This window comes from Semicossyphus pulcher, unplaced genomic scaffold (genome assembly GCF_022749685.1).
Source record: "Semicossyphus pulcher isolate SPU_LCO1_2020_fin unplaced genomic scaffold, fSemPul1.0.p SCAF_9, whole genome shotgun sequence".
Lineage (NCBI taxonomy): Eukaryota > Metazoa > Chordata > Actinopteri > Labriformes > Labridae > Semicossyphus > Semicossyphus pulcher.
The window spans coordinates 32,267,916-32,291,019 of NW_027211770.1; the positions used below are offsets into that span (position 1 = coordinate 32,267,916).

Genomic DNA, 23,104 nt, shown 5'->3' on the forward strand with positions numbered 1-23,104 from the left:
GGTGGATTTTTGACGGTAGATGTTTGACGGTGGATGTTTGACGGTAGATGTTTGATGGTGGATGTTTGATGGTGGATTTTTGACAGATGTTTGATAGTAGATGTTTGATGGTGGATTTTTGACAGATGTTTGATAGTGGATGTTTGACGGTGGATGTTTGACGGTAGATGTTTGATAGTAGATGTTTGATGGTGTATGTTTGATAGTAGATGTTTGATGGTGTATGTTTGATGGTGGATTTTTGACGGTAGATGTTTGATAGTGGATGTTTGACGGTGGATGTTTGACGGTAGATGTTTGATGGTGGATGTTTGATGGTGGATTTTTGACAGATGTTTGATAGTAGATGTTTGACGGTGGATGTTTGACGGTAGATGTTTGATGGTGGATGTTTGATGGTGGATTTTTGACAGATGTTTGATGGTGTATGTTTGATGGTGGATGTTTGATGGTGGATTTTTGACAGATGTTTGACGGTGGATGTTTGACGGTAGATGTTTGATGGTGGATGTTTGATGGTGGATTTTTGACAGATGTTTGATAGTAGATGTTTGATGGTGTATGTTTGATAGTAGATGTTTGATGGTGTATGTTTGATGGTGGATTTTTGACGGTAGATGTTTGATAGTGGATGTTTGACGGTGGATGTTTGACGGTAGATGTTTGATGGTGGATGTTTGATGGTGGATTTTTGACAGATGTTTGACAGTAGATGTTTGATGGTGGATTTTTGACAGATGTTTGATAGTAGATGTTTGATGGTGTATGTTTGATGGTGTATATTTGATAGTGGATGTTTGACGGTGGATGTTTGACGGTAGATGTTTGATGGTGGATGTTTGATAGTGGATGTTTGACAGTGGACATTAGAAAGAATTCAGGTACAAGAAGACTCAGCATTGATTTAATTCCTAATTACACAAAACCAAACCATTACACTAAAACTTACACAATCTAAAACCAGTGACATAAATCCACCAAGAAAGCAAGAACATAGCCGAGCCAACCGAACAACAGATGAATACATAAAACATGTTTTTCACATTTTTTGTTGCACTCTTTAGTGTCACACGTTTTATTTTCCAACATTCATTGTTTAACATGTAATGAAATCATCTTCTCTAGTGCCAAAGCTGTTGGCATTTCAGTGAAACACTGGGTGACTCTTATTGTGAAGCAGCCAGAGGAAATGCAATCTGTTTGTCCCAGAAATGATCACCGCTGGCTGTTGTTTGGGAAAATGACATACTCCATGCTGACATGAAGCTTTTGTGTGATTTGTATGATCACAGGGAGGCGGCTTCATAGTTTTTATGGAAACCTGACGTTGCAGTGTGCACAGCAGAAGAGGAAAAATAACTTTTTCATGCCCTGCACCCTCAAACTCTTCATTCTGTAAAAAAAAAAAAGATCCTGCTTGTGAAGGCTTTTACGGGTTGTTGTCATGACGTTAGGATGGATGGATGTTGGTTTAGCTTTAGCGTCTGGTGTTGGATGTTTGACATTTGACGGTAGATGTTGGGTGTTTGATGTTTGGTGTTGGATCTTGAATGTTTGGTGAGTGATGTTGGATGTTGGATGTTGGATTTTAGATGTTGGATGTTGGTTGTGACCATCTGCAGTGAAACACCCGGTGGTCTGGTTTATTCTGCGGCCATGTTGTACTATGTTTTATTGTCTCTCTGTGTCAGCAGGGATTATAATCTGAGTGAGACAAGAACTCTTAATGCGTCGTGTTCAGACCCAGTCATCACGCTGTCGTGGTTCTTCTATTATAGAACACGTCGCTGCTCTGTGGCAGTGGTGTAACAGTCTCTTTGCCTCTCCTTCCTCTCGTTTCTCTTCAGTGTGTAATGCTGGGGTCGATCACAGTTTGTACGCAAGAAGGTTCATCACGATTTACCATGTGAACATCTTAGTTTGAATATTGTCTTTTTTAAATGAAAGGCAGAAGCAGAGCTCGTTGTGCATGTGAACAGTGAGTGCTGCTGCAGGTGCTGATGTGGATACCAGCGGGGGAAGGAGGAAACAAGAGTGAAATAATTCAGTGAAACACGGAGAGCGTTTCTGCTCGGACAATCTGCATCATTATCTCTTCTTCAGTTTATTGAATTCCTTGTTGCAGCGCCGCCTGCCTGAACAGCAGCTCTGTGCTGGTCTGAACGCCCTCCTGGTTGGTTCATGAGTCTGTCGAACATTAATGTCTCATGTGGAGTCCGCCCAAGAATTGATGCGGAGGTGATTTCAGGTTTCCGTTCACGTCAGACTCTGACGCTTGCAGAATTGTGACCTGGATGCTGAAATGAGTCCTGATGTCTGTTGTCAGGATTAAATCAGACAGATGACATGGTTAATTTATGCAGAGTGACATTTCCCTCTGAAGCTGCAGGAAGATAACTATGTCTTACTTTTCACTCTGCACTCAAAGTTTAACAAGAGTGAATCCCTCCCTGACATGCTGTTCAGATTTAAAGTGCATCAACAGAGACTCTGTCAGTCGCACGAATTCAAAACGAGCTGTAAAATCACTTCTGCTTCACTTCAACATGAGAACAATATTTATTCTGCTTTCATCAGAAAAAGTCCATCAGCTGTTTTTGTTCTTCTAATCATTAATACATGCAGATATCCAGGGCGACCCCACACACACACACACACACACACACACACACACACACACTCATGAATCTCTGAGTGTGTGTGTGTGTGTGTGTGTGTGTGGTCAGACCTGGTTTTATTGCCCCACTTTATGTCTCTGTGTATTTTTAGCTGCTTGCTGTTTGTTGAAGATGAAGCATCAACACGGACAGAAACTCCTCCTCCTCTCGTCTTCTTCTACTCTTCCTTCTTGAGCCTCTCTCTGTGCTGCTCAGCTCTCTTTTTCTTTACTTTTGGATTCAAGTCATTACTCATGTAAAGTGAAATGTGTCTCAAATATTATTTTGAAAATCTTACAGGAAGTTACCTATTTGCTATTGTTAATTTGGCCACTTTACTTGAACGTCTAAACAGAAGGAAAGCAGAACTCTTGCCATCCCTAAAGTCCACGTCTCTACAGATTCTGTAAACAGAGATCCAATCTGACTCGACCACAGAGACCTGCATGTGCAAAACCACGCTGCTGTGTTTGAGGAGACGAAGAAGAAGATAAAGACTAAGACACAGAAGAGGACGAAGAAGAAATGGAAGAAGGTGGAGACGTAGATGTTGAAGATGAAGAGGAAGACAATTAGAAAGGGACGGAGAAGACAACAAAAAAGATGTTGTAGTAGAAGAAGACGTAGAGGAAGAAGAAGAAGACGTAGAGGAAGAAGATGCTAAAGACGTAGAGGAAGAAGAAGACGACGTAGAGGAAGAAGAAGAAGACGTAGAGGAAGAAGAAGAAGATGTAGAGGAGAGTCTGATCCAGTAAACAAGCAGAGTTTGTGTTTCTGAATCGCTGATCTAACAAAGTTTAATCTCTGATTGTGAGTCTAAATCTCTGGAGACATTTGGGTCCTTGGATGTCTTGAATCTTTCAACACTGCTTCTCAAAGCGTTCCTCTCTTCAGCTGCTGTCACATCACAGCCGACCTCCATTCACTGATTCAGAAAGTTTCTCTCTTCTTCTGTTTCTTTCACAGTGACGTCTTTCTTCTCTGTTACACACACACACTTTTATCTCAGATCTGAAGAAGAAGACACGAGAGTGAAAATATGTGAACAATAAATGTGACTCATCTCTCGGCTGAAGGCCGCACGTGTTCTCCATCACTACATTTGTTCTAAATCGGAGTCCGAGCTTTAATTAAAGATCTAATGAATCTGTGAAAAGGTTTTTTTATCTGAATCTTCGCACCTCACTGCAGACTCACACGTCCCCCACAATCCTCTGCTCCACTCAGAGACTTTAAGCAGATATATAAAACATACTTTATGTTTGTGGTGTTTCTGCTTCACTCGAGAAGATGTGAGAAAAAGAGCAGCTTGAAGAGTGAAGCCGTCGTTTGTGTTTGTGCTCTGAACTGTGACAACAAGCAAACAACTGAACAGAAACAGAAGTGGGACAGAATCCACGTCTTCAGTCAAAGCTTCTCTCTGGGATTTATTTCTGTCTTCACTCTTTATTGATTTTTACGTTTTGATTTTGAACATTTGTTTTAATTTTTAAAAATGATCGGATTCAGACGAAAAGGGGGAGCTCCGACATTTTCACTGTTGGAATTCTGTTGTTAGTTTTATTTTAAAGGTGCTATATGTAACTTTCAGAAAGTCCTCAGTCCTAGCGACACGGTCGGCCGTTGAGGGAACTGCAGTCAACCTTCTCGTACGCGCTCGCGCAGACACTCGCACACCTGAGCGAGCATCCAGACACATGAAACTGAGCATGCTCCGTCTCGGGACTCACCGGCTCCGTTTACTTTTCACTGACGCGTCGTGTTCATTGACCGGCATCATGTTGTCCAAAATCATCACTGTTTGTCATCATACCTCAGTTAGCATCATGTTAGCTGGAGAAGTTATTTGTCCAGCTAGACTGACAACACCGACATACACACTCGGATAGTACTTTGGTTGTCATAACGTTAGCGAGCTTGCTGAGGTAAGCACCTAGCTCTAACATAAATACCCTGCATGGATCTGGCATTGTGCTTGATCTGGCAAATTACTCAGTTAGCAGCCAGATCAGCCGCGGGAGTCTGCGGGAGTTAGCGGATGTTATCTACTCAACTGTGATTTGCTTACAGCTGGCTGGCTAACATTAGCCTAGCCAGGTAATGCGATGATTCTGGCTAATAGAAAACAATCGGTAGTTTTACACATTTGCTTTGTTCTGCTACATAATTTACAAAATCAACACCATTTGTCGTGTTAGCTGGTGAAGTTATGCGTCAAGCTAGATAACTGACATACACACTCAGATAGTGTTTTGTGTGTGTGTGCGTGTGTGTGTGCATGTGTGTGTGTGTGTGCGTGTGTGTGTGTGTGTGTGTGTTCAGGTGTGTCAGCAGCTGCATCACTCTGTGTTTTCTGTGATCTGTTAAACGAGCAGAAACGTTTCCTCCTGAGTCGTGTCATCGTCGTCGTCTCCTCTCGTCCCCTCAGACTCGTTAAAACGGCGGGCTCAGACCGAGGCGGCTCTGAGAACCTGTAAACTGCCGGTTGTGTTTGTGATGAGCAGAAAGTTCAGAGGCTCTCGGGAGGAAAGCTGTCGCTGCTGGAATCAAACAGACGAATAAAAGCAGCTCATAAAGGAGCAGAGACAGACACACAGGTGGCAAACAGCAGGAATAATGAAAAGTATAAAACACAAACTTCAGCTCGTTACTGAGAAACGTAAAGAAACACTTCTTCTTCTTTTCTGTCTTCTTGTGTCTTCATGGACAAATTTAAAATAACAGCTCGATAAAGCAGGGTCAGCGGGACGTCACGCTCCATGACGGGTTTATTTTCAGCTCCTTCAGACAAACTTTAATGAAGCAATGAGTGAAACTCAGCCTGAACACCATCTGAGAGCAGCGAGGAGGACGAGGCTGAGAGCTTCATCGCTCTCTCTGTCATCACGTTCTGACCCGATGGACTCGACTCAGGACGCGTCGAGTCCTCGAGTTCTCAGCATGAGTCATAAAAACAAAAATGAAACATTTTCATGTCAAAGAAATCGAATTTGAGTTCCTGATTCTTCTCGCTGCTCATCATCATGTGTTCCTCTTTGAAACAGAAAGTTAAATCCTCTGTGTGTGTGTGTGTGTGTGTGTGTGTGTGTGTGTGTGTGTGTGTGCTGCAGGTGGACCGGACGGAGGTGATCCGCAGCTGTGTGAACCCCACCTACTCCAAGGTTTTCACTCTGGACTTTTATTTTGAAGAGGTGCAGCGTCTGCGCTTCGAGCTGTACGACATCAACAGCAGCCACAACGGCCTGAAGGAGGCCGACTTCCTGGGGTCAGTGGAGTGCACGCTGGGACAGGTGAGACACCTGCTCCACTTGGTGACATGAAAGTGTCTCATTCAGCACCAACTGTGTAACCTGTGACGTCAATCATTGTTTGTTAACTCACTTTTTGGAAGCCTAGAATTCAGCATTTTGGATCCTACCATGCTGTTTTTTTACCATATTTGGACATGAGGGCGGAGCTAAAGAGAGGGGAGGAGTAAGCAGACGCTGAGTTATCAAACCAAAATCTCCAAAAGTCTCCAACAGCACAAACACGGCCCAGAGGTTACGTTCAGTGACTGAGTTAGCTGAGGGGACACCTAGCAGACAGCTAGCAGCTCCCAGCTGTCACTCAAAGAGGCCACGCCCCTAATGCTGCATCACTTTAAGCCTTAATATAATGTAAACAGGTGAGCTGTATAAAGATTCTCCCCGTACAGTTGTCATGAAGAGAGAAATGAGCTATAGAGACCCAAACTGTTTTTTGTACCAGGCTGTAAACATGTTTATTTCTGCTGTAAAGTTTAACATGGGGCTCTATGGGGACTGACTCACTGCTGGAGACAGCCTCAAGTGGACACCAGAGGAACTGCACTTAGTGATCTGGGCCTAACCTAACTTAAACACCCAGCATGGAGTCCTAGCTTAGGAGTGATTCAGGAACACTCTCAGAGTGACTCAGGAAGAGACTGAGACGTTTATCTTAGTGAGGAGGCGTGGCTGACCCCGTTGCTAGGTATGACACAGTCTTTCAAACGCTGTGATTGGTTGATCCAAAAAAAAGCGTGAGAAAAAAAAAACAGTCTTAGTGATGATGGGCAGAGTGGGACAGTGAAATGAGATGTGTTAACTACACCCACAACACCGGGGGAACCGCTCCATCACTGAAGTGAGCGTGTGGGGGGGACATCCAGTGACACGGCACACTGCGTCACAGCGCTGTCATCGTGATCGCCCTGCTGATTGACGGTGGCGACAGACCCAAGACATCACTGCTGCAAGTATCCGGTTGCCAAACATCTTAATGTTGTGATAGCACCTCTAATGAGATCCACCACAAACACGATCCACTCTGTGGCAATTGTTTAACGTGCTCTCTGTCATTCAGCTTCTCGGATGCGGCCCTGCAGAGTCGCGTCAGCTAAGAGTGGAACAGAAAGGTTTTTGACACGAGCTGTGTAACTCACCTTCAGATCTTTGAGAAACACACTGTTTCTTTTACCTGCAGTTTCTTCAGTCACCTTGAACAGAAAAGAACATTAAGAAAGGTGTTCAAGGTCTGCAGCAGCGTCTCAGCTGTCGATCAGAAAAGTCTCTTCATACAAGAAAAGGAAAAGAAACCTTCCTGTCTGAACCTCCTGGACTTTCACATCTTCTGCTTTAAATGTTAAAAAAACTAAACCAGCAGGAATAAACTCCTTCATACCGTCAATCATTTCAAGGATTAACTCTTAAATATGTTTTCATCTCTTAATAATCATCCTGATATGTGCCGGGTCTATTTATGACGGAGGCCGCTTCAAACACGCCTCAAGCTCGACAGAGCAGATCGTTCCAAACAGGACGTCACACACGAAAGCAGCATTCAGCATCCGGTCATTTCAACATAAAACACACTGAACACAATGCAACAAATTGAAATCACGAAAAAAGAACACTTTAAGTTTTGTACTCCTCCATGGTAGAAGCACAAAAATCACGGAACGATTTCCAAATGAGCAGATGATCAACCTCGAGGTGCAAACTGAGCTGTAGTTTGTGTGTTGCTCTGTTAGCATTGATGTTCGGCCCAGCGCTCCGCTGTGCTGCGGACCAGACACGCTTCCTGTGGGCGCAGACGGAACACGGCAGAGACCCAATTTTCATCGCAGGGAACAAATCAAGTTCAGCTTTCAGTTCAAAGAACAGAGAGATTTTTTCTTGAGCGCTTTATTTCCAAATTCTAAACAGATTTACTGGTTTATATGTCTCTAAACTAAAAAACAGACAAGCTCGACAATAAATGAACAGAGAGATCTGTCCGATTTGTGTGTGTGTGTGTGTGTGTGTGTGTGTGTCTTCTAAACTTCACGAACACAGGAACCAGAGGCAGAATAAACTTTTCTTTTGTGTCTTCAGTTTTTGAAAAGATAATTGTTAAAAATATGAACGTTGATGTTTTTTTAGGAGGAAATAAAAACCTCCATCACAGCCTGAACCTCCGAGACGATAGCCTGAAAACAAACCCTGACAGTAACACACACCGCAGCTCGCTCTGCTCAGCGCTGAAGCTGTCACACACACAAAGGATTCACAACCAAGATGAAAATCTGACAGAAGAAAACTCAAATAAACCATTATTCCTCCGCCTGCAGCACCAGCTGTATTTCAGCTCTTCTAAAGTTTCTTGGATTTTTTAAACGTTTTGGTTGGAATGTAAATATTTGAAACAGAGATAAAGATGACCTTTCTTAGAGTGGGAGACACAGACCGTTTACTGAAGGAAAAACATGCAATATAGCACCATGAAAATACTCCAATAAAGTCTCCAGGAGATGTGTTCATCCTGCAGCAGTGAAACAGGCTGTAATGGCTGCAACATAATCCTTGATGGGTCAAAGGTCGTCCACTAAAAGTTCCTGTTGTTTCCACTGACAGGCTCAGATTGTTCTTCTAAGTGTGTGACAACATGACAGAAGGGATCCCTACAGAGATAGACCTTTTTGTTACAGAGGAAGATGATTGTTTTAACCACACACAGACGTTACATCGCTCTCTGCACACACACCAGACTCCATTCAGAAAAACACTGATTTAAGCTCACAGAACACAGGAAGTGTTAATCTACTGCTGCCTCAAATGGTTGTTTTGTTCGTGTTATTGTGTGTTACACAAATACTGTGATGATCTGAACTAAACTTTCAAAAAGACAAATCCACTCAATTACACAAACAAGAGGACTGATTGAGGCTGCAGTAGAGCAGCAACTCCTGTAGTGTGCTAGGTAAAATGACTGTTTTTGTCAGTGGAGTCTGGTGGCTTTGATGTGACGTCTGTTTCCGCTTGAAAAACCGTCTTTCTCTTTGACAACATGACAGAAAAGAGAGACAGAGAGACCTTTTTGTTTGAGACTGTATTTTAAGAATTCTCTGGGATAATATTCACAAATCTAAAGTTTTAACGAGTTTAAAAGTGGGGTTAAGACAAGATTAAGGCTTCAGCTAAAATGTCAGACACTCTTTAATAACAGCAGTAAGAGGAGCAGAAAGAGGAGTGTCAGTCTCTCAGCAGTGTGAGAAGAAGAATCACAGATCTTCATGGTTGTCCATCTGCTGCTGCTCTCATTATAATCTGAAGCTTCTCATCAGGAAGTCTCTGTGTGCGCACGCTCTCTGGGTTTCCCGCAGACCCTTCTCAGTTTGTCGTGTTGGAGGAGTTTTAACGAGCAGAGAAGAAGAAGTCTGTGATGAAACACTCAGACGACGGTTGGAAAGCTGAGCCGGGGAACTTCCTCCTCGTCTCCGTCTCCTCGTTTCGTTCTCTGCCAGCAGCGTCGCTCGCTTCCTCTGCCAGCTCCTCCACCGACAGATGGCTGCAGAGACACGGAGCTCACACGCCTGGAGGAAACACGAAGGAGATACTGGAAACAGAAGCTGGGAGAGGGGGCGGGGCTTCAGCTCCTGTTGCAGGATTCTGATGGTGCAGGGTGGAGTTTGCCCCCTCACTACAGGAGCTGCACGCTCAACAAAAGGAGGATAAACGCGTCATATTGGAAAGTTATCGGCTCGTCATCGCTCCACATGTCATGAATTCTTTACTTTAAGTCACATGCTTCCTGTACGTCATTTATTGAGTTTGTTTTAATTTAACCTTTGACCTTTAAACCTACTTCTGATTTTTATCCTTAAATCTGGTCTAAAAAATACGGAAGTCCTAAGTGGAAATGCATTCATACATTTTATTTGTGATCTCAGTCAATCTCTGATTGGATGGTCAGCTGAGGCGTAAAGAAACGGTGACAGTTTGTAAGCAATGACTGTATATATAGATGGACGACGCGTCTCCATCTGCTCCCATTGTACGTAATTGATGCCAAAACAGCCCCTGTGATAGGCGCTGCCATCTTACGATGGTGACGTCATACGGAGCCAGAGTCTGCGCAGTAGAGATCGGCGAGTGAAGCGGCCGTAGCCACTTCCGCTAACCCAAACACACACTTAACTTACAGCAAGGATCCCGCACGCCGGCGTGTTTAACAGCAGGACAGCTTCTTGTGTTGGTCTGAGGTTAAAGTTCACAGGTATGGAAACTTCAGTGACTGTAGTGATTGTTTTAGTTACGTCTCCACTCGCGGATCGTCCTCCGCTCTGCTCACCCGGAACCTAGTATGTCAACAGAGCTGTCAATCATCATTTTGACAGCATCAAATAACTTATCAAAAATAAATAAACTTGTCAGAAAATGAACACTGACATAAATCAGCAGGATAAGAACTAGCTATAATGACAGAAACCATGTTTGAGAAAAATGTATTTGACGTGTATTTTGATTTTATAGTTTGACTCATGTCCCATCTGTTAACATGGAGGAGGCGGGCTTTATGAGCTATACTGCAGCCAGGCAGCAGGGGGCGATAGAGAGGGTTTGGCTTCACTTTTAGGGAGCTGTCATGTCGTCCATCTTTTTATACAGTCTATGTTTGTAAGTCATAGCTGGTTACTTCAGGTTCACACATGCAGATGGGAAATTTGAGCGTCTGTAAGTCAGACTTTGTGAGTTCTCAAATGTTGTGGCACTTATTTGTCACATCTGTCAGGCCCTGAAACGTGTGTGTGTCTGTGCTTACCTGTGTGTTCACTTGGACTTTGTGTGTGTGTGTGTGTGTGTGTGTGTGTGTGTCTGTGTGTGTGTGTGTGTGTGTGTGTGTGTGTGTGTGTGTGTGTGTGTGTGCGTGTGTGTGTGTGTGTGTCTGTGTGTGTGTGTGTGTGTGTGTGTGTGTGTAGATCGTCCATCAGAGGAAACTGTCCAAAGCTCTGCTGAGACCTGGAGGCACGGTGGGGAAAGCCATCATCACGGTGAGCTGCACCTCTCTCCTCCTTCACTTCCTGTTGCTCTTCTGTCTTTTCCCTTCCTTCCTCACTCTCTCTCTCTTCCATCCTTCCTCCTTACTTCAACTCTCTCTCTCTTCTATCCTTCTTCCTTCCACTCTCTCTCTCTCTCTCTTCCTTCCCTCCTCCCATCCTTTCTCTCTCTCTCTCCCTTCCCTACTTCCTCGCTTCCTTCCTTTCTCCCTTCCCTCCTTCCCTCCTTCCTTCCTTCCATCCTTCCATCAGAGCATCATGTGGCTGCTGATTTCCTCTTTCTGTCTCAGCACAAAGATATTTTTTGTCCACAGTTTGTGACTCTTTGAAATCCTCCGTCAGACAGGAAGTAGTATTTTTGGTTCAGGAAGTCGTGTTCTTGTTGGTTCTGTGGTTTTCCCATCAGGACTCTGATCCTGTGATCCGGAGCGGCAGGATCTCCTCTCTGACGGATTATTTCTCCGTTTAGCTGGAAAATCCTCCTCTGATGTTTCTCTGCACCTCTGCGCACATCTGACGGCTCAGGGGATTTATTTTGAAAGGATTTCTGAGCAGGAAGTCAGCCGGAGCTCTCATTTCCTTATTTTCTGTCACTTTTTGTTCCTTTCTGTCTTTCTTTCATTCTTGTTGTTCTTCCCTCTTTCCTTTTTATTCGATCCCATCCTTTCATTTCTTACTTCCTCTCCTTCCTTCCTTCTTTGTTTCCTTACTTCCTTATGTTTTTACTTCTCTCCCTCTATCTTTCTTTTCTTTCTTCATTCACTCCATCGTTCCTTCTTTCGTCTTTTCCTTTTTCCCCTCCATCCCTCCTAATCCTCCTTCTTCCTTTATTCCTTCATTCCATCCATCCCTCCTTACTTTGGCCTCTTCCTTCCTTCCTTCTTTCCTTTCTTCCTTGCCCCATGCCTTTTTCTTTCTTTTTTTCTCCCATTCCTCCATCCCTTTGTCCTTTCTGTTATTTTTTCCTCTTTTTGTCTTCCTTTCTTCTTTACTTCCTTGTGTATTCACATCTTTCTGCCTTCTCTCTCCTTCCTTTATCCCTCTCTCCTCCTCCTCCCTCCTTCCCTTCAGGTTGTTTGTGTTTACAGGAGAACAAACTGAATATATTTCTGTTCATCGTGTAAACCTGCAGGCGTCTCCTCTGTCTGCTGTTAATATTTATGATCCTGTTTATGTAATCTAACTGATCAGATGATCAGATGTGAACGTGTTCATACTGCAGGGGAAAAGACAAATGTGTAGAACTGTGTCCTAAACCTGCACTCTCTCTAGTGTCCAGCAGGGGGCGACTCCACTGATTCTGTGATCCTATAGAAGTCTATGAGAACATGCTCCTCCTCCTCTCCTGATGTATTCCCTCAGTAAACATGTTCCTAATGACTTTATGGTCTCAGTCTCTAGTTTCTTCTTCAACACAGCATGATGTTCATTTAGTCTCTGATGCTCCCATTGAGAGTCACACAGAGCAGGGAGAGGGGAGGGGTTAGGGCGGGGCTACCTGTGACTGACCATCCGCAGAAACAGCTCTCTCCCTCTGCTACAGGGAATCATATGTTCATGTGTTCATGTGTTCATGTGTTCATGTTTATGTGTGTTCAGATCACAGCAGAGGAGCTGACAGGAAACGACGACTACATCGAGCTGTCCTTCAGTGCCAGGAAACTGGACGACAAGGTGTGTGTGTGTGTGTGTGTGTGTGTGTGTGTGTGGTATGTTATGTTGTTTCTCGCAGCTCAGACAGAACAGACTCCTACCTGATTCTCCTCCTCAGGTGTACAGACAGGTGACAGCTGTGACAGTCCAGTGTGTGTTTCATGTCTCTGATGATTCTCCAGACGTCTGCTGAGTCGACACATTTCACTGTGTATAGTTTGAAAAGGAAGCGTGGTCTGGAAGCTGCTGTCAGTGAACACATCTCCAGTCTGTTTGTGGTATTACGAGTTTATAAAGTGACTCAGAGAAACAGGAAGCAGACACAGGTGTGTCTCTAACACAAAGCTTTCTGATGGAACATAAAACTGAATCGTTCACTTCATCCTCCTGCTTTTCAGACTTTTAATGTGTTGACTGGTTTGAGTTTCCCGTCACCTGTAAGCTACAAAGTTATAAACCACTGACCCATTAACAATCAGTCAGCCAATGATCCTTTTCATATGAGAGTCAGAGAAGTCAAAGTGAGCTGTAGCAAAAAGCTAAAGTAGACGAGCGAACTGAAACAAACCTGTGATGTTCATGCTCACATGTCGCTGCCGAGAACGTGGATCAATGTTGTTCTTGTGTTTATCCAGTTTCTCTGTTTGTTGTTCTACTCTCTTTAAAACCATGTGCGTGCGTGCGTGCGTGCGTGTGTGCATGCGTGCATGCATGCGTGCGTGTGTGCAGGACTTCTTCAGTAAATCGGACCCGTTTCTGGAGATCTACAGGCTGAACGATGACGCCACGCTGCAGCTCGTCTACAGAACTGAGGTACAAATATACACACAGTGACACACACACTGACACTTTACTGTCAGAAAGAGTTTTTTGTTTAAATCTCTAAACTAAACTTGTTTTTGCCCTTTTTATTATTATTATTATAATTTATGCTAACGGTTAGCTCGCTGACTGAATACCGTGAGGCACCTACGAGCTGTGTCTCAGGCGCTGCATCCTGTGAAGGACGCGGTGCACAGAGGATGAGTCAGCCTGTGTAGACGCTAAGGCCGAACTGAAAGGAGTCTGTCTGTTGCCTAGCAACAGGTAGCTAGCAGGCTAACTAGCTATCATAACTAACGTCACGTAGCGTAACCTGTTATCTTTAAGATCATTTCATTTTCTTAACGTGTGCGTCTCGAGCTATTCGATCGAGTTGAAACCAAAAACGTTGACAGTATTCCTCGGCTGCTTCTCGTTTGAATTGGTGGGCAATGAATCTCATATGTTGGGCCACGAAGGATCCGATGGATCCTTCACGGCCCGGGAAAAGGAGGACGCATCTGGAGTAGCCTTTGAAAAGGGACAGCCTTCGACGCGCCTTCAGACACGCCCTTCACAGTATGCAGCCGCTGGACTGGGACACAGCTGCGGTGCAAACGGTGCAGGAAATACAAACAACCTTAGTAAGGACAACGTTTGCCCCTGTGGCAAAACATTAGTGCATTTAGAATATTTCAGGGGCACTTTTATAAAACAGAAATAAGTACATTCTCAGATTGTTTTGGACACTGACGGTGAACTGTTCCTGAGCGCTCTGTTGGACGATGAAACCAGTTTAAAGCAGCTTTTGCACACTTTAGGAAGTCCATCTAACTCTCTGAATCATAAGTCTTATCAAATTACAGCAGCTGCTTCTCACTCTTTTCACTCTGCCCACCTGAGACTGTCCCTCCTGAAAGGTCAGATTTGTTTCCCAACAACGTGTCGTCTCCTGCAGGAGCTCCGTCTGCTTTACCTTCGTCCTCACAGTTTGGAGGACAGCAGCACTCTCTCGTACAAGATTCACCAAAGCTCTCTTTGTAGTGTCATTTCATTTCATGAATGGGATGAAGTTTATTGACCACTTCCTGTTCGACCATCTTTGTTCTTACATCAATGCTAAGACTCAAAGCTGTGTCACCTCCTCTCTGTTTGTTTCAGACTGTTATGAACAATCTGAACCCGGTGTGGAAAACCTTCAAAGTTTCACTCAACTCGCTCTGCAGCGGAGACCACGAACGCAAGCTGCAGGTACACACACACGCACGCACGCACGCACGCACACACGCACGCACACACGCACGCACGCTCGCACGCGCGCTCTGGCTGGGGTTTGATTAAAATTCTCAATAACTTACAAATTTCTTACAAATAATTAGGCTTACACATGTTATATGCGTATACATTTCTATTGTATGTTTAAATGTTTCAGAGCCAGGCACCAGCAGTATGTCGGCCAGCTCTCCTCCCCAGAGCGGTCCCACTGAGCCAGACCCACCGAGTCAGGCTGCAGAGAGCGAGCGCGTGCCCTCTGCCCCCCGTGCTGCGCTGCCTCAGTTGTCGGCACACTTGAGGCAATAAATAACACATTAAAAGAAATTAACGAAACCCTAAAAAAGCCATAATAAAATGTTTAAATGACTAAATGTTGTCCATTGTCTGTGTTTAGTATGCCTTTAGCCAATTTCACCTAGGATCCTTCATCACATTACTGATTAAATACTGCAGCGCGTTTGCAGAAGTTTAAGGTAAACTTTACATTTTAAAAGCGATTGATGAGGTCCTGTCTCCTCCGTGTAGCCCCCAGTGGAGGCTGTGCTGCCACGGTTCCCTGGGCATTGGTTCCTCTGGCTGCGCCGGCACATCTAAAGGCACTCCATTTACTAATGCAATGTTGTGCAAAACAGGCCAAAATAATGTCGCACACTTTCTCTGGGGTATACAGCAGTGTTCCCCCCGCTGGTCCAAGACGGAGCCACCTGCCCTTGAGCAACCCGAAGCAGCGCTCCACTGTGACCCGTGTGCGTGTGTGCGCACTGTTGAACCTGCGCTCAAAAACAATTGCACAATTTTACCATAGGCTATTTTGAGTTCATTTGCAAACACAGATTTCTGCTTGTATTTATTATTTCAAATTTTAGGGATAGATTAGAGGGACCTCTGACTGCAAGGGAGATAGATAATGCAATTCGCAATATGAAGACAGGTAAAGCGCCGAGTGAATTTTATAAAACATTTGTGCCTAAACTGATACCCCTACTCTGTAGAGTATATGAGGAGGTCCTTGATAAAAAAACTTTGCCTCAAACAATGTCACAGGCTATGATCTCTGTGCTCCTTAAGAAAAATAAGGATCCACTTAAATGTGAATCGTACCACCCAGTGAGTTTACTTGGCTGTGATTATAAGATATTAACCAAAGTATTGGCAGCTAGGATTGAGCCTGTTATAAGTAAGATAATACATCCTGACCAGACAGGGTTTGTTGCTGGTAGACAACTCTCCAGTAACCTCCGTCGCCTTTTCAATGTGATGTACACTGCTGAAGATAACATTGAGCCTGAGATTGTGATATCCCTAGATGCCCACAAAGCCTTTGATAGAATAGAGTATTTCTATCTGTTCACGGCTCTTGAGAAATTCGGATTTGGTCCTAAATTCCGTTCATGGATTGAGATAATATATGCAAACCCCCAGGCTATGGTAAGAACAAACAATATAATATCTGAACCTTTTCCTCTGTTTCGGGGAACAAGGTAGGGGTGCCCCTTGTCACCCCTGCTCTTTGATATGGCAATTGAGCCTCTTGCAATAATGCTGAGGAATGCTGCTGGACTTGGGGGAATACACAGGGGGATGCAAAACCATAAACTTTCTCTATACGCCGATGACCTCCTCCTTTTCCTGTCGAACCCTGTCCCAAGCATCCCGGTGGCTCTGGATATTATTGAAGACTTTGGGAAGGTTTCGGGTTATAAAATTAATCTAGAGAAAAGTGTTCTTTTCCCAATTAATAAGCAGGCGAGGAGACTATCATTCCAGGCCTATCCTTTCACAACACATAAAGATAAATTCACCTACTTGGGTGTTAATGTGACAAGTAAATACAAAGATTTATTATTACTTTAAAGTAACACTGGATAAGGCAAAATTAGATATGGAAAGGTGGTCATCTCTCCCCCTATCATTAGCAGGGAAGATAAACACTGTTAAAATGAATGTAATGCCACGGTTCCTCTATTTGTTCCAGACAATTCCAGTTTTCATTCCTAAATCATTTTTTAAAGAACTGAATAAATGTACATCCACCTTTAAAAAAACAGTCCCCCGGATAAGAAGAGAGTTCCTTGAGAGACAGAGAGAGGAGGGAGGCCTGGCTTTACCAAATTATATGCACTATTATTGGGCTGCTAATGTACATAAGCTGTTGTTTTGGGTCTCGCAGTTAGATGACGATGAAACCCCAGTGTGGGTACATATGGAAAGATATGCATCTAGCCCGGTGTCCCTACGCTCCCTGGTCTGCGCTCCTCTGCCCTTAAGCAAACACCTTTACACAAACAACCCTGTTGTACAGGACTCTATCAAAATCTGGGTCCAGTTCAGAACGCATTTTAAAAACAGAAACGCCCTCCTATCTGCTCCCGTCTGTGGCAATCATTTGTTTTCCCCGGCCCTTGGGGGAACAGCGTTTAGGGAATGGTATAGAGCTGGGGTGGAATGTGTTAAAAATCTTTTTAAAGATGGGGTATTCATGTCTGCTGCTCAACTGGAGAAGGAGTATGGAATCCCCTCAAAGACTAACTACCTCAGATATTTTCAAGTTCGAGAATTTGTGAAAAAACATTCTCTTCATCCCTCGCACTACCACGGAGTGGATGGATAGATGAGCTATTGGATACGAACCGGACTCTTAAAGGGATGGTTTCCAGGATCTATGTGAATATCCAGAAGGTGGCTTCCCCATCCCTTGATTACATAAAAAGGAAATGGGAAGAAGAGTTAGAGTTGGACATATCGGAGGTTGACTGGAGATGGGCAGTAGAACTAATACACTCTTCTTCTGTATGTGTTAGACACGGATTGATACAGTTTAAAGTGTTACACAGACTTCATTTTTCAAGGGACAAACTGGCAAGAATATATCAGGGGGCTGATCCGACTTGCCCTAGATGTAAACAGGTGCCAGCCAACATATGCCACATGTTCTGGTCTTGTCCCAGGCTGAAAGACTTTTGGACCAACATTTTTAAAACCTTCTCATCCATTTATAACAAAAATATAGAGCCCGGCCCTCTGGCAGCCATCTTTGGTGTGGCACCAGGGGAAGCACAACTAACGACTGCTCAAAGGAAAGTAATAGCATTCTCTTCATTGTTGGCCAGGAGATTGATTCTATTTAACTGGATAAAGGCAACACCGCCATCTCACAAACGATGGATAGAGGAGGTGATGGCACACCTTAAATTAGAGCACCTTAGACGTACGTTGCAGGGAAACTCTAAGAGATTCTCTAAGGTCTGGCAGCCTTTTATTTCTCATTTTGAACAGGAGCTCTCGTCTGCTCCAACATAACTGGCAGCTTCTGACCCCCCCCCCCCCCCTTCTCTTTCTCCTTTTTCTTATTTTTATTTATTTTAATTTAATCTAATTTAATTTAATTTTTATTATCATTATTATTATTATTTTTTTTTTTTTTTAACTATCACTATTATTATTATTGTTGTCATTCTTGTCATTTCTATTTACCTATTTATTTTAACCCGAGAGCATCTGGACCACGTAGGTGGTGGGTATGTTTGATGTCTGGTACTAGTATGATCTGTCTTGTTACTGTTTGTCTGTAGTTAAGACCTGTATTTGTGATGTATATTTTGAGTCCTGTTATCTTGTTTTGAATGGGATGTTTGAGTATGAAAATCAATAAAAAACACTTTGATTATTATTATTATTATTTCAATAATTTTGAGGTTTGTTTAATAATTACTTTCAGTAAAATCAAGCTGACTCAGCAAATCCACAGACTCAGATTTGCGTACACGAGCTCAGACCTGACGTGAGATTGATCGTAGCTTCCGCTCACGTCCAAATTGATAAATGCCGGAGCTTGCGTGGAAATGGTCGTACGCACGGTTTTCTGTTCGTTTGATAAATGAGGGCCAGTGTCTCTCGTATCAGTCAATGTTCATGGTGGCTCCAGTCTAAAAGAGGACGTCTGATTGGCTGCTGCAGGTCAATCTGACAGCTCTTCCTGTCTGTTGGATATATAAGAGAAAAAGACTTTTATTTTGAAATGTAAACAGCACCAACACATTAACTAGTTTAGTTAATTAGTCTCAAAGATGAGTTGTTCTTTATAAACTGTGATGCAGCAGAGGAAACAGATTCCTCCTCTGTTCTGTCCGCTTTTCTTTTCTGTCCATATTTAAACCCGAGGTCCTTCAATCAGCCCGGGGGCCAGAGGTTGGGCCCCCTGTCAGCAGCAGGAGATGAATTTAGAGGGTCACTGACCTCCAGCAGAGACGGTCAGGAGGACGATGAGAGGAAACTCTGAGCACACAGACTGCAGGAGGATTCAATCTCCACCCAGCAGAGCTCACCTGTGTTTCATTGTAAATGTAATACAGCATAAACTGTGTGTGAGATACTTCAGGTCTGAAGTCCAGCGAGCACTCCATGTTCTCCTGGTTCTTTACATCATAAAGGGCCACATTTTGAGCTCTTATTGTGGAGGGAAACCTGCTGTTTGTTTAATGATTGTAGAGGCTGAGAGCAGAGCAGTGCATGAGGCCAGCAGTGAGTCACGTCAGACCAACCAGACGCAGATTCAGCGTTCTCTGTGACGAAGTTTACAATCACAACTTCACACAGCGAGGAAACACGAGAGAGCAACAGGAGCTCACGATCCTGGCATCCTGTTTGTTTGTTTTTCCTCTGCTGACAGGAAGTTGTCATCCGTCTGCCTGACTCAATGAAGACCTAAAAAAATATAACAATCAATATTTATTTTTATTGCACCGAATCACACCAACGTGATCTCCTGAAGCGCCAGGTGCAGAGCATCCTCTGCGCTTTATGATTAGACCAACATGAGACAGAAACACGTTTAACAGGCAGAAATCTGGAACAGAAACGTGGAACAGAAATCCTGGAACAGAAACCTGGAACAGAAATCCTGGAACAGAAACCTGGAACAAAAACCTGGAACAGAAATGTGGAACAGAAACCTGCAGCAGAAATCTGGAACAGAAACGTGGAACAAAAACCTGGAACAGAAATCTGGAACAGAAACCTGGAACAAAAACCTGGAACAAAAACCTGCAACAGAAACCTGGAACAGAAACGTGGAACAGAAATCCTGGAACAGAAACCTGGAACAGAAACCTGGAACAGAAATGTGGAACAGAAACCTGGAACAGAAACCTGGAACAGAAACGTGGAACAGAAATCCTGGAACAGAAATCTGGAACAGAAACCTGGAACAGAAACCTGGAACAAAAACCTGCAACAGAAACCTGCAGCAGAAACCTGCAACAGAAACCTGGAACAGAAATGTGGAACAGAAACCTGCAACAGAAATCTGGAACAGAAACCTGGAACAAAAACCTGGAACAAAAACCTGGAACAGAAATGTGGAACAGAAATCCTGGAACAGAAACCTGGAACAAAAATCCTGGAACAGAAACCTGGAACAGAAATGTGGAACAGAAACCTGCAACAGAAACCTGGAACAAAAACCTGCAACAGAAACCTGCAGCAGAAACCTGCAACAGAAACCTGCAGCAGAAACCTGGAACAAAAATCCTGGAACAGAAATCCTGGAACAGAAATCCTGGAACAGAAACCTGGAACAGAAATGTGGAACAGAAACCTGGAACAGAAATGTGGAACAGAAACCTGGAACAGAAACCTGGAACAGAAACGTGGAACAGAAATCCTGGAACAAAAACCTGGAACAGAAATCTGGAACAGAAACCTGGAACAGAAACCTGCAACAGAAACCTGCAGCAGAAACCTGGAACAAAAATCCTGGAACAGAAATCCTGGAACAGAAATCCTGGAACAGAACCCTGGAACAGAAACCTGCAGCAGAAACCTGCAACAGAAACCTGGAACAGAAATGTGGAACAGAAACCTGGAACAGAAATCTGGAACAGAAACCTGGAACAAAAACCTGGAACAAAAACCTGGAACAGAAATGTGGAACAGAAATCCTGGAACAGAAACCTGGAACAAAAATCCTGGAACAGAAACCTGGAACAGAAATGTGGAACAGAAACCTGCAACAGAAACCTGGAACAAAAACCTGCAACAGAAACCTGCAGCAGAAACCTGCAACAGAAACCTGCAGCAGAAACCTGGAACAAAAATCCTGGAACAGAAATCCTGGAACAGAAATCCTGGAACAGAAACCTGGAACAGAAATGTGGAACAGAAACCTGGAACAGAAACCTGGAACAGAAACGTGGAACAGAAATCCTGGAACAAAAACCTGGAACAGAAATCTGGAACAGAAACCTGGAACAAAAACCTGGAACAAAAACCTGCAACAGAAACCTGGAACAGAAACGTGGAACAGAAATCCTGGAACAGAAACCTGGAACAAAAACCTGGAACAGAAATGTGGAACAGAAACCTGCAGCAGAAATCTGGAACAGAAACCTGGAACAGAAACCTGGAACAGAAACCTGGAACAGAAACCTGCAGCAGAAACCTGCAACAGAAACCTGGAACAGAAATGTGGAACAGAAACCTGGAACAGAAATCTGGAACAGAAACCTGGAACAAAAACCTGGAACAAAAACCTGGAACAGAAATGTGGAACAGAAACCTGCAGCAGAAACCTGCAGCAGAAACCTGGAACAAAAATCCTGGAACAGAAATCCTGGAACAGAAACCTGGAACAGAAATGTGGAACAGAAACCTGGAACAGAAACCTGGAACAGAAACGTGGAACAGAAATCCTGGAACAAAAACCTGGAACAGAAATCTGGAACAGAAACCTGGAACAAAAACCTGGAACAAAAACCTGCAACAGAAACCTGGAACAGAAACGTGGAACAGAAATCCTGGAACAGAAACCTGGAACAAAAACCTGGAACAGAAATGTGGAACAGAAACCTGCAGCAGAAATCTGGAACAGAAACCTGGAACAGAAACCTGGAACAGAAACCTGGAACAGAAACCTGCAGCAGAAACCTGCAACAGAAACCTGGAACAGAAATGTGGAACAGAAACCTGGAACAGAAATCTGGAACAGAAACCTGGAACAAAAACCTGGAACAAAAACCTGGAACAGAAATGTGGAACAGAAACCTGCAGCAGAAACCTGCAGCAGAAACCTGGAACAAAAATCCTGGAACAGAAATCCTGGAACAGAAATCCTGGAACAGAAACCTGGAACAAAAACCTGCAACAGAAACCTGGAACAAAAACCTGCAACAGAAACCTGCAGCAGAAACCTGCAACAGAAACCTGCAGCAGAAACCTGGAACAAAAATCCTGGAACAGAAATCCTGGAACAGAAATCCTGCAACAGAAACCTGGAACAGAAATGTGGAACAGAAACCTGGAACAGAAATCTGGAACAGAAACGTGGAACAGAAATCCTGGAACAAAAACCTGGAACAGAAATGTGGAACAGAAACCTGCAGCAGAAATCTGGAACAGAAACCTGGAACAAAAACCTGGAACAGAAATCTGGAACAGAAACCTGGAACAAAAACCTGGAACAGAAACCTGCAGCAGAAACCTGGAACAAAAATCCTGGAACAGAAATCTGGAACAGAAACCTGGAACAAAAACCTGGAACAAAAACCTGGAACAGAAATGTGGAACAGAAATCCTGGAACAGAAACCTGCAGCAGAAACCTGGAACAGAAACCTGCAGCAGAAACCTGGAACAGAAATCCTGGAACAGAAATGTGGAACAGAAACGTGGAACAGAAACCTGCAGCAGAAATCTGGAACAGAAACGTGGAACAAAAACCTGGAACAGAAATCTGGAACAGAAACCTGGAACAAAAACCTGGAACAAAAACCTGCAACAGAAACCTGGAACAGAAACGTGGAACAGAAATCCTGGAACAGAAACCTGGAACAAAAATCCTGGAACAGAAACCTGGAACAAAAACCTGCAACAGAAACCTGCAGCAGAAACCTGCAGCAGAAACCTGCAACAGAAACCTGGAACAGAAACCTGGAACAAAAACCTGCAACAGAAACCTGGAACAAAAACCTGCAACAGAAACCTGCAGCAGAAACCTGGAACAAAAATCCTGGAACAGAAATCCTGGAACAGAAATCCTGGAACAGAAACCTGGAACAAAAACCTGCAACAGAAACCTGGAACAAAAACCTGCAACAGAAACCTGCAGCAGAAACCTGCAACAGAAACCTGCAGCAGAAACCTGGAACAAAAATCCTGGAACAGAAATCCTGGAACAGAAATCCTGGAACAGAAACCTGGAACAGAAATGTGGAACAGAAACCTGGAACAGAAACCTGGAACAGAAACGTGGAACAGAAATCCTGGAACAGAAACCTGGAACAGAAATCTGGAACAGAAATCTGGAACAGAAACCTGGAACAGAAACCTGGAACAAAAACCTGCAACAGAAACCTGCAGCAGAAACCTGCAACAGAAACCTGCAACAGAAATGTGGAACAGAAACCT

General features: G+C 43.8%; 1 protein-coding gene across 1 annotated transcript in view; it reads left to right on the forward strand.

The window, feature by feature from the left end:
* The window catches only part of cpne4a (copine IVa), a 69,175-nt gene that overhangs the window by 17,354 nt on the left and 28,717 nt on the right, over positions 1 to 23,104 (forward strand). The window contains exons 3-7 of the mRNA XM_069655542.1: positions 5,768 to 5,947; positions 10,897 to 10,968; positions 12,574 to 12,648; positions 13,357 to 13,440; positions 14,590 to 14,679. Coding sequence (XP_069511643.1) covers positions 5,768 to 5,947; positions 10,897 to 10,968; positions 12,574 to 12,648; positions 13,357 to 13,440; positions 14,590 to 14,679 — 501 coding nt within the window. The remainder of the gene's footprint in view (positions 1 to 5,767; positions 5,948 to 10,896; positions 10,969 to 12,573; positions 12,649 to 13,356; positions 13,441 to 14,589; positions 14,680 to 23,104) is intronic.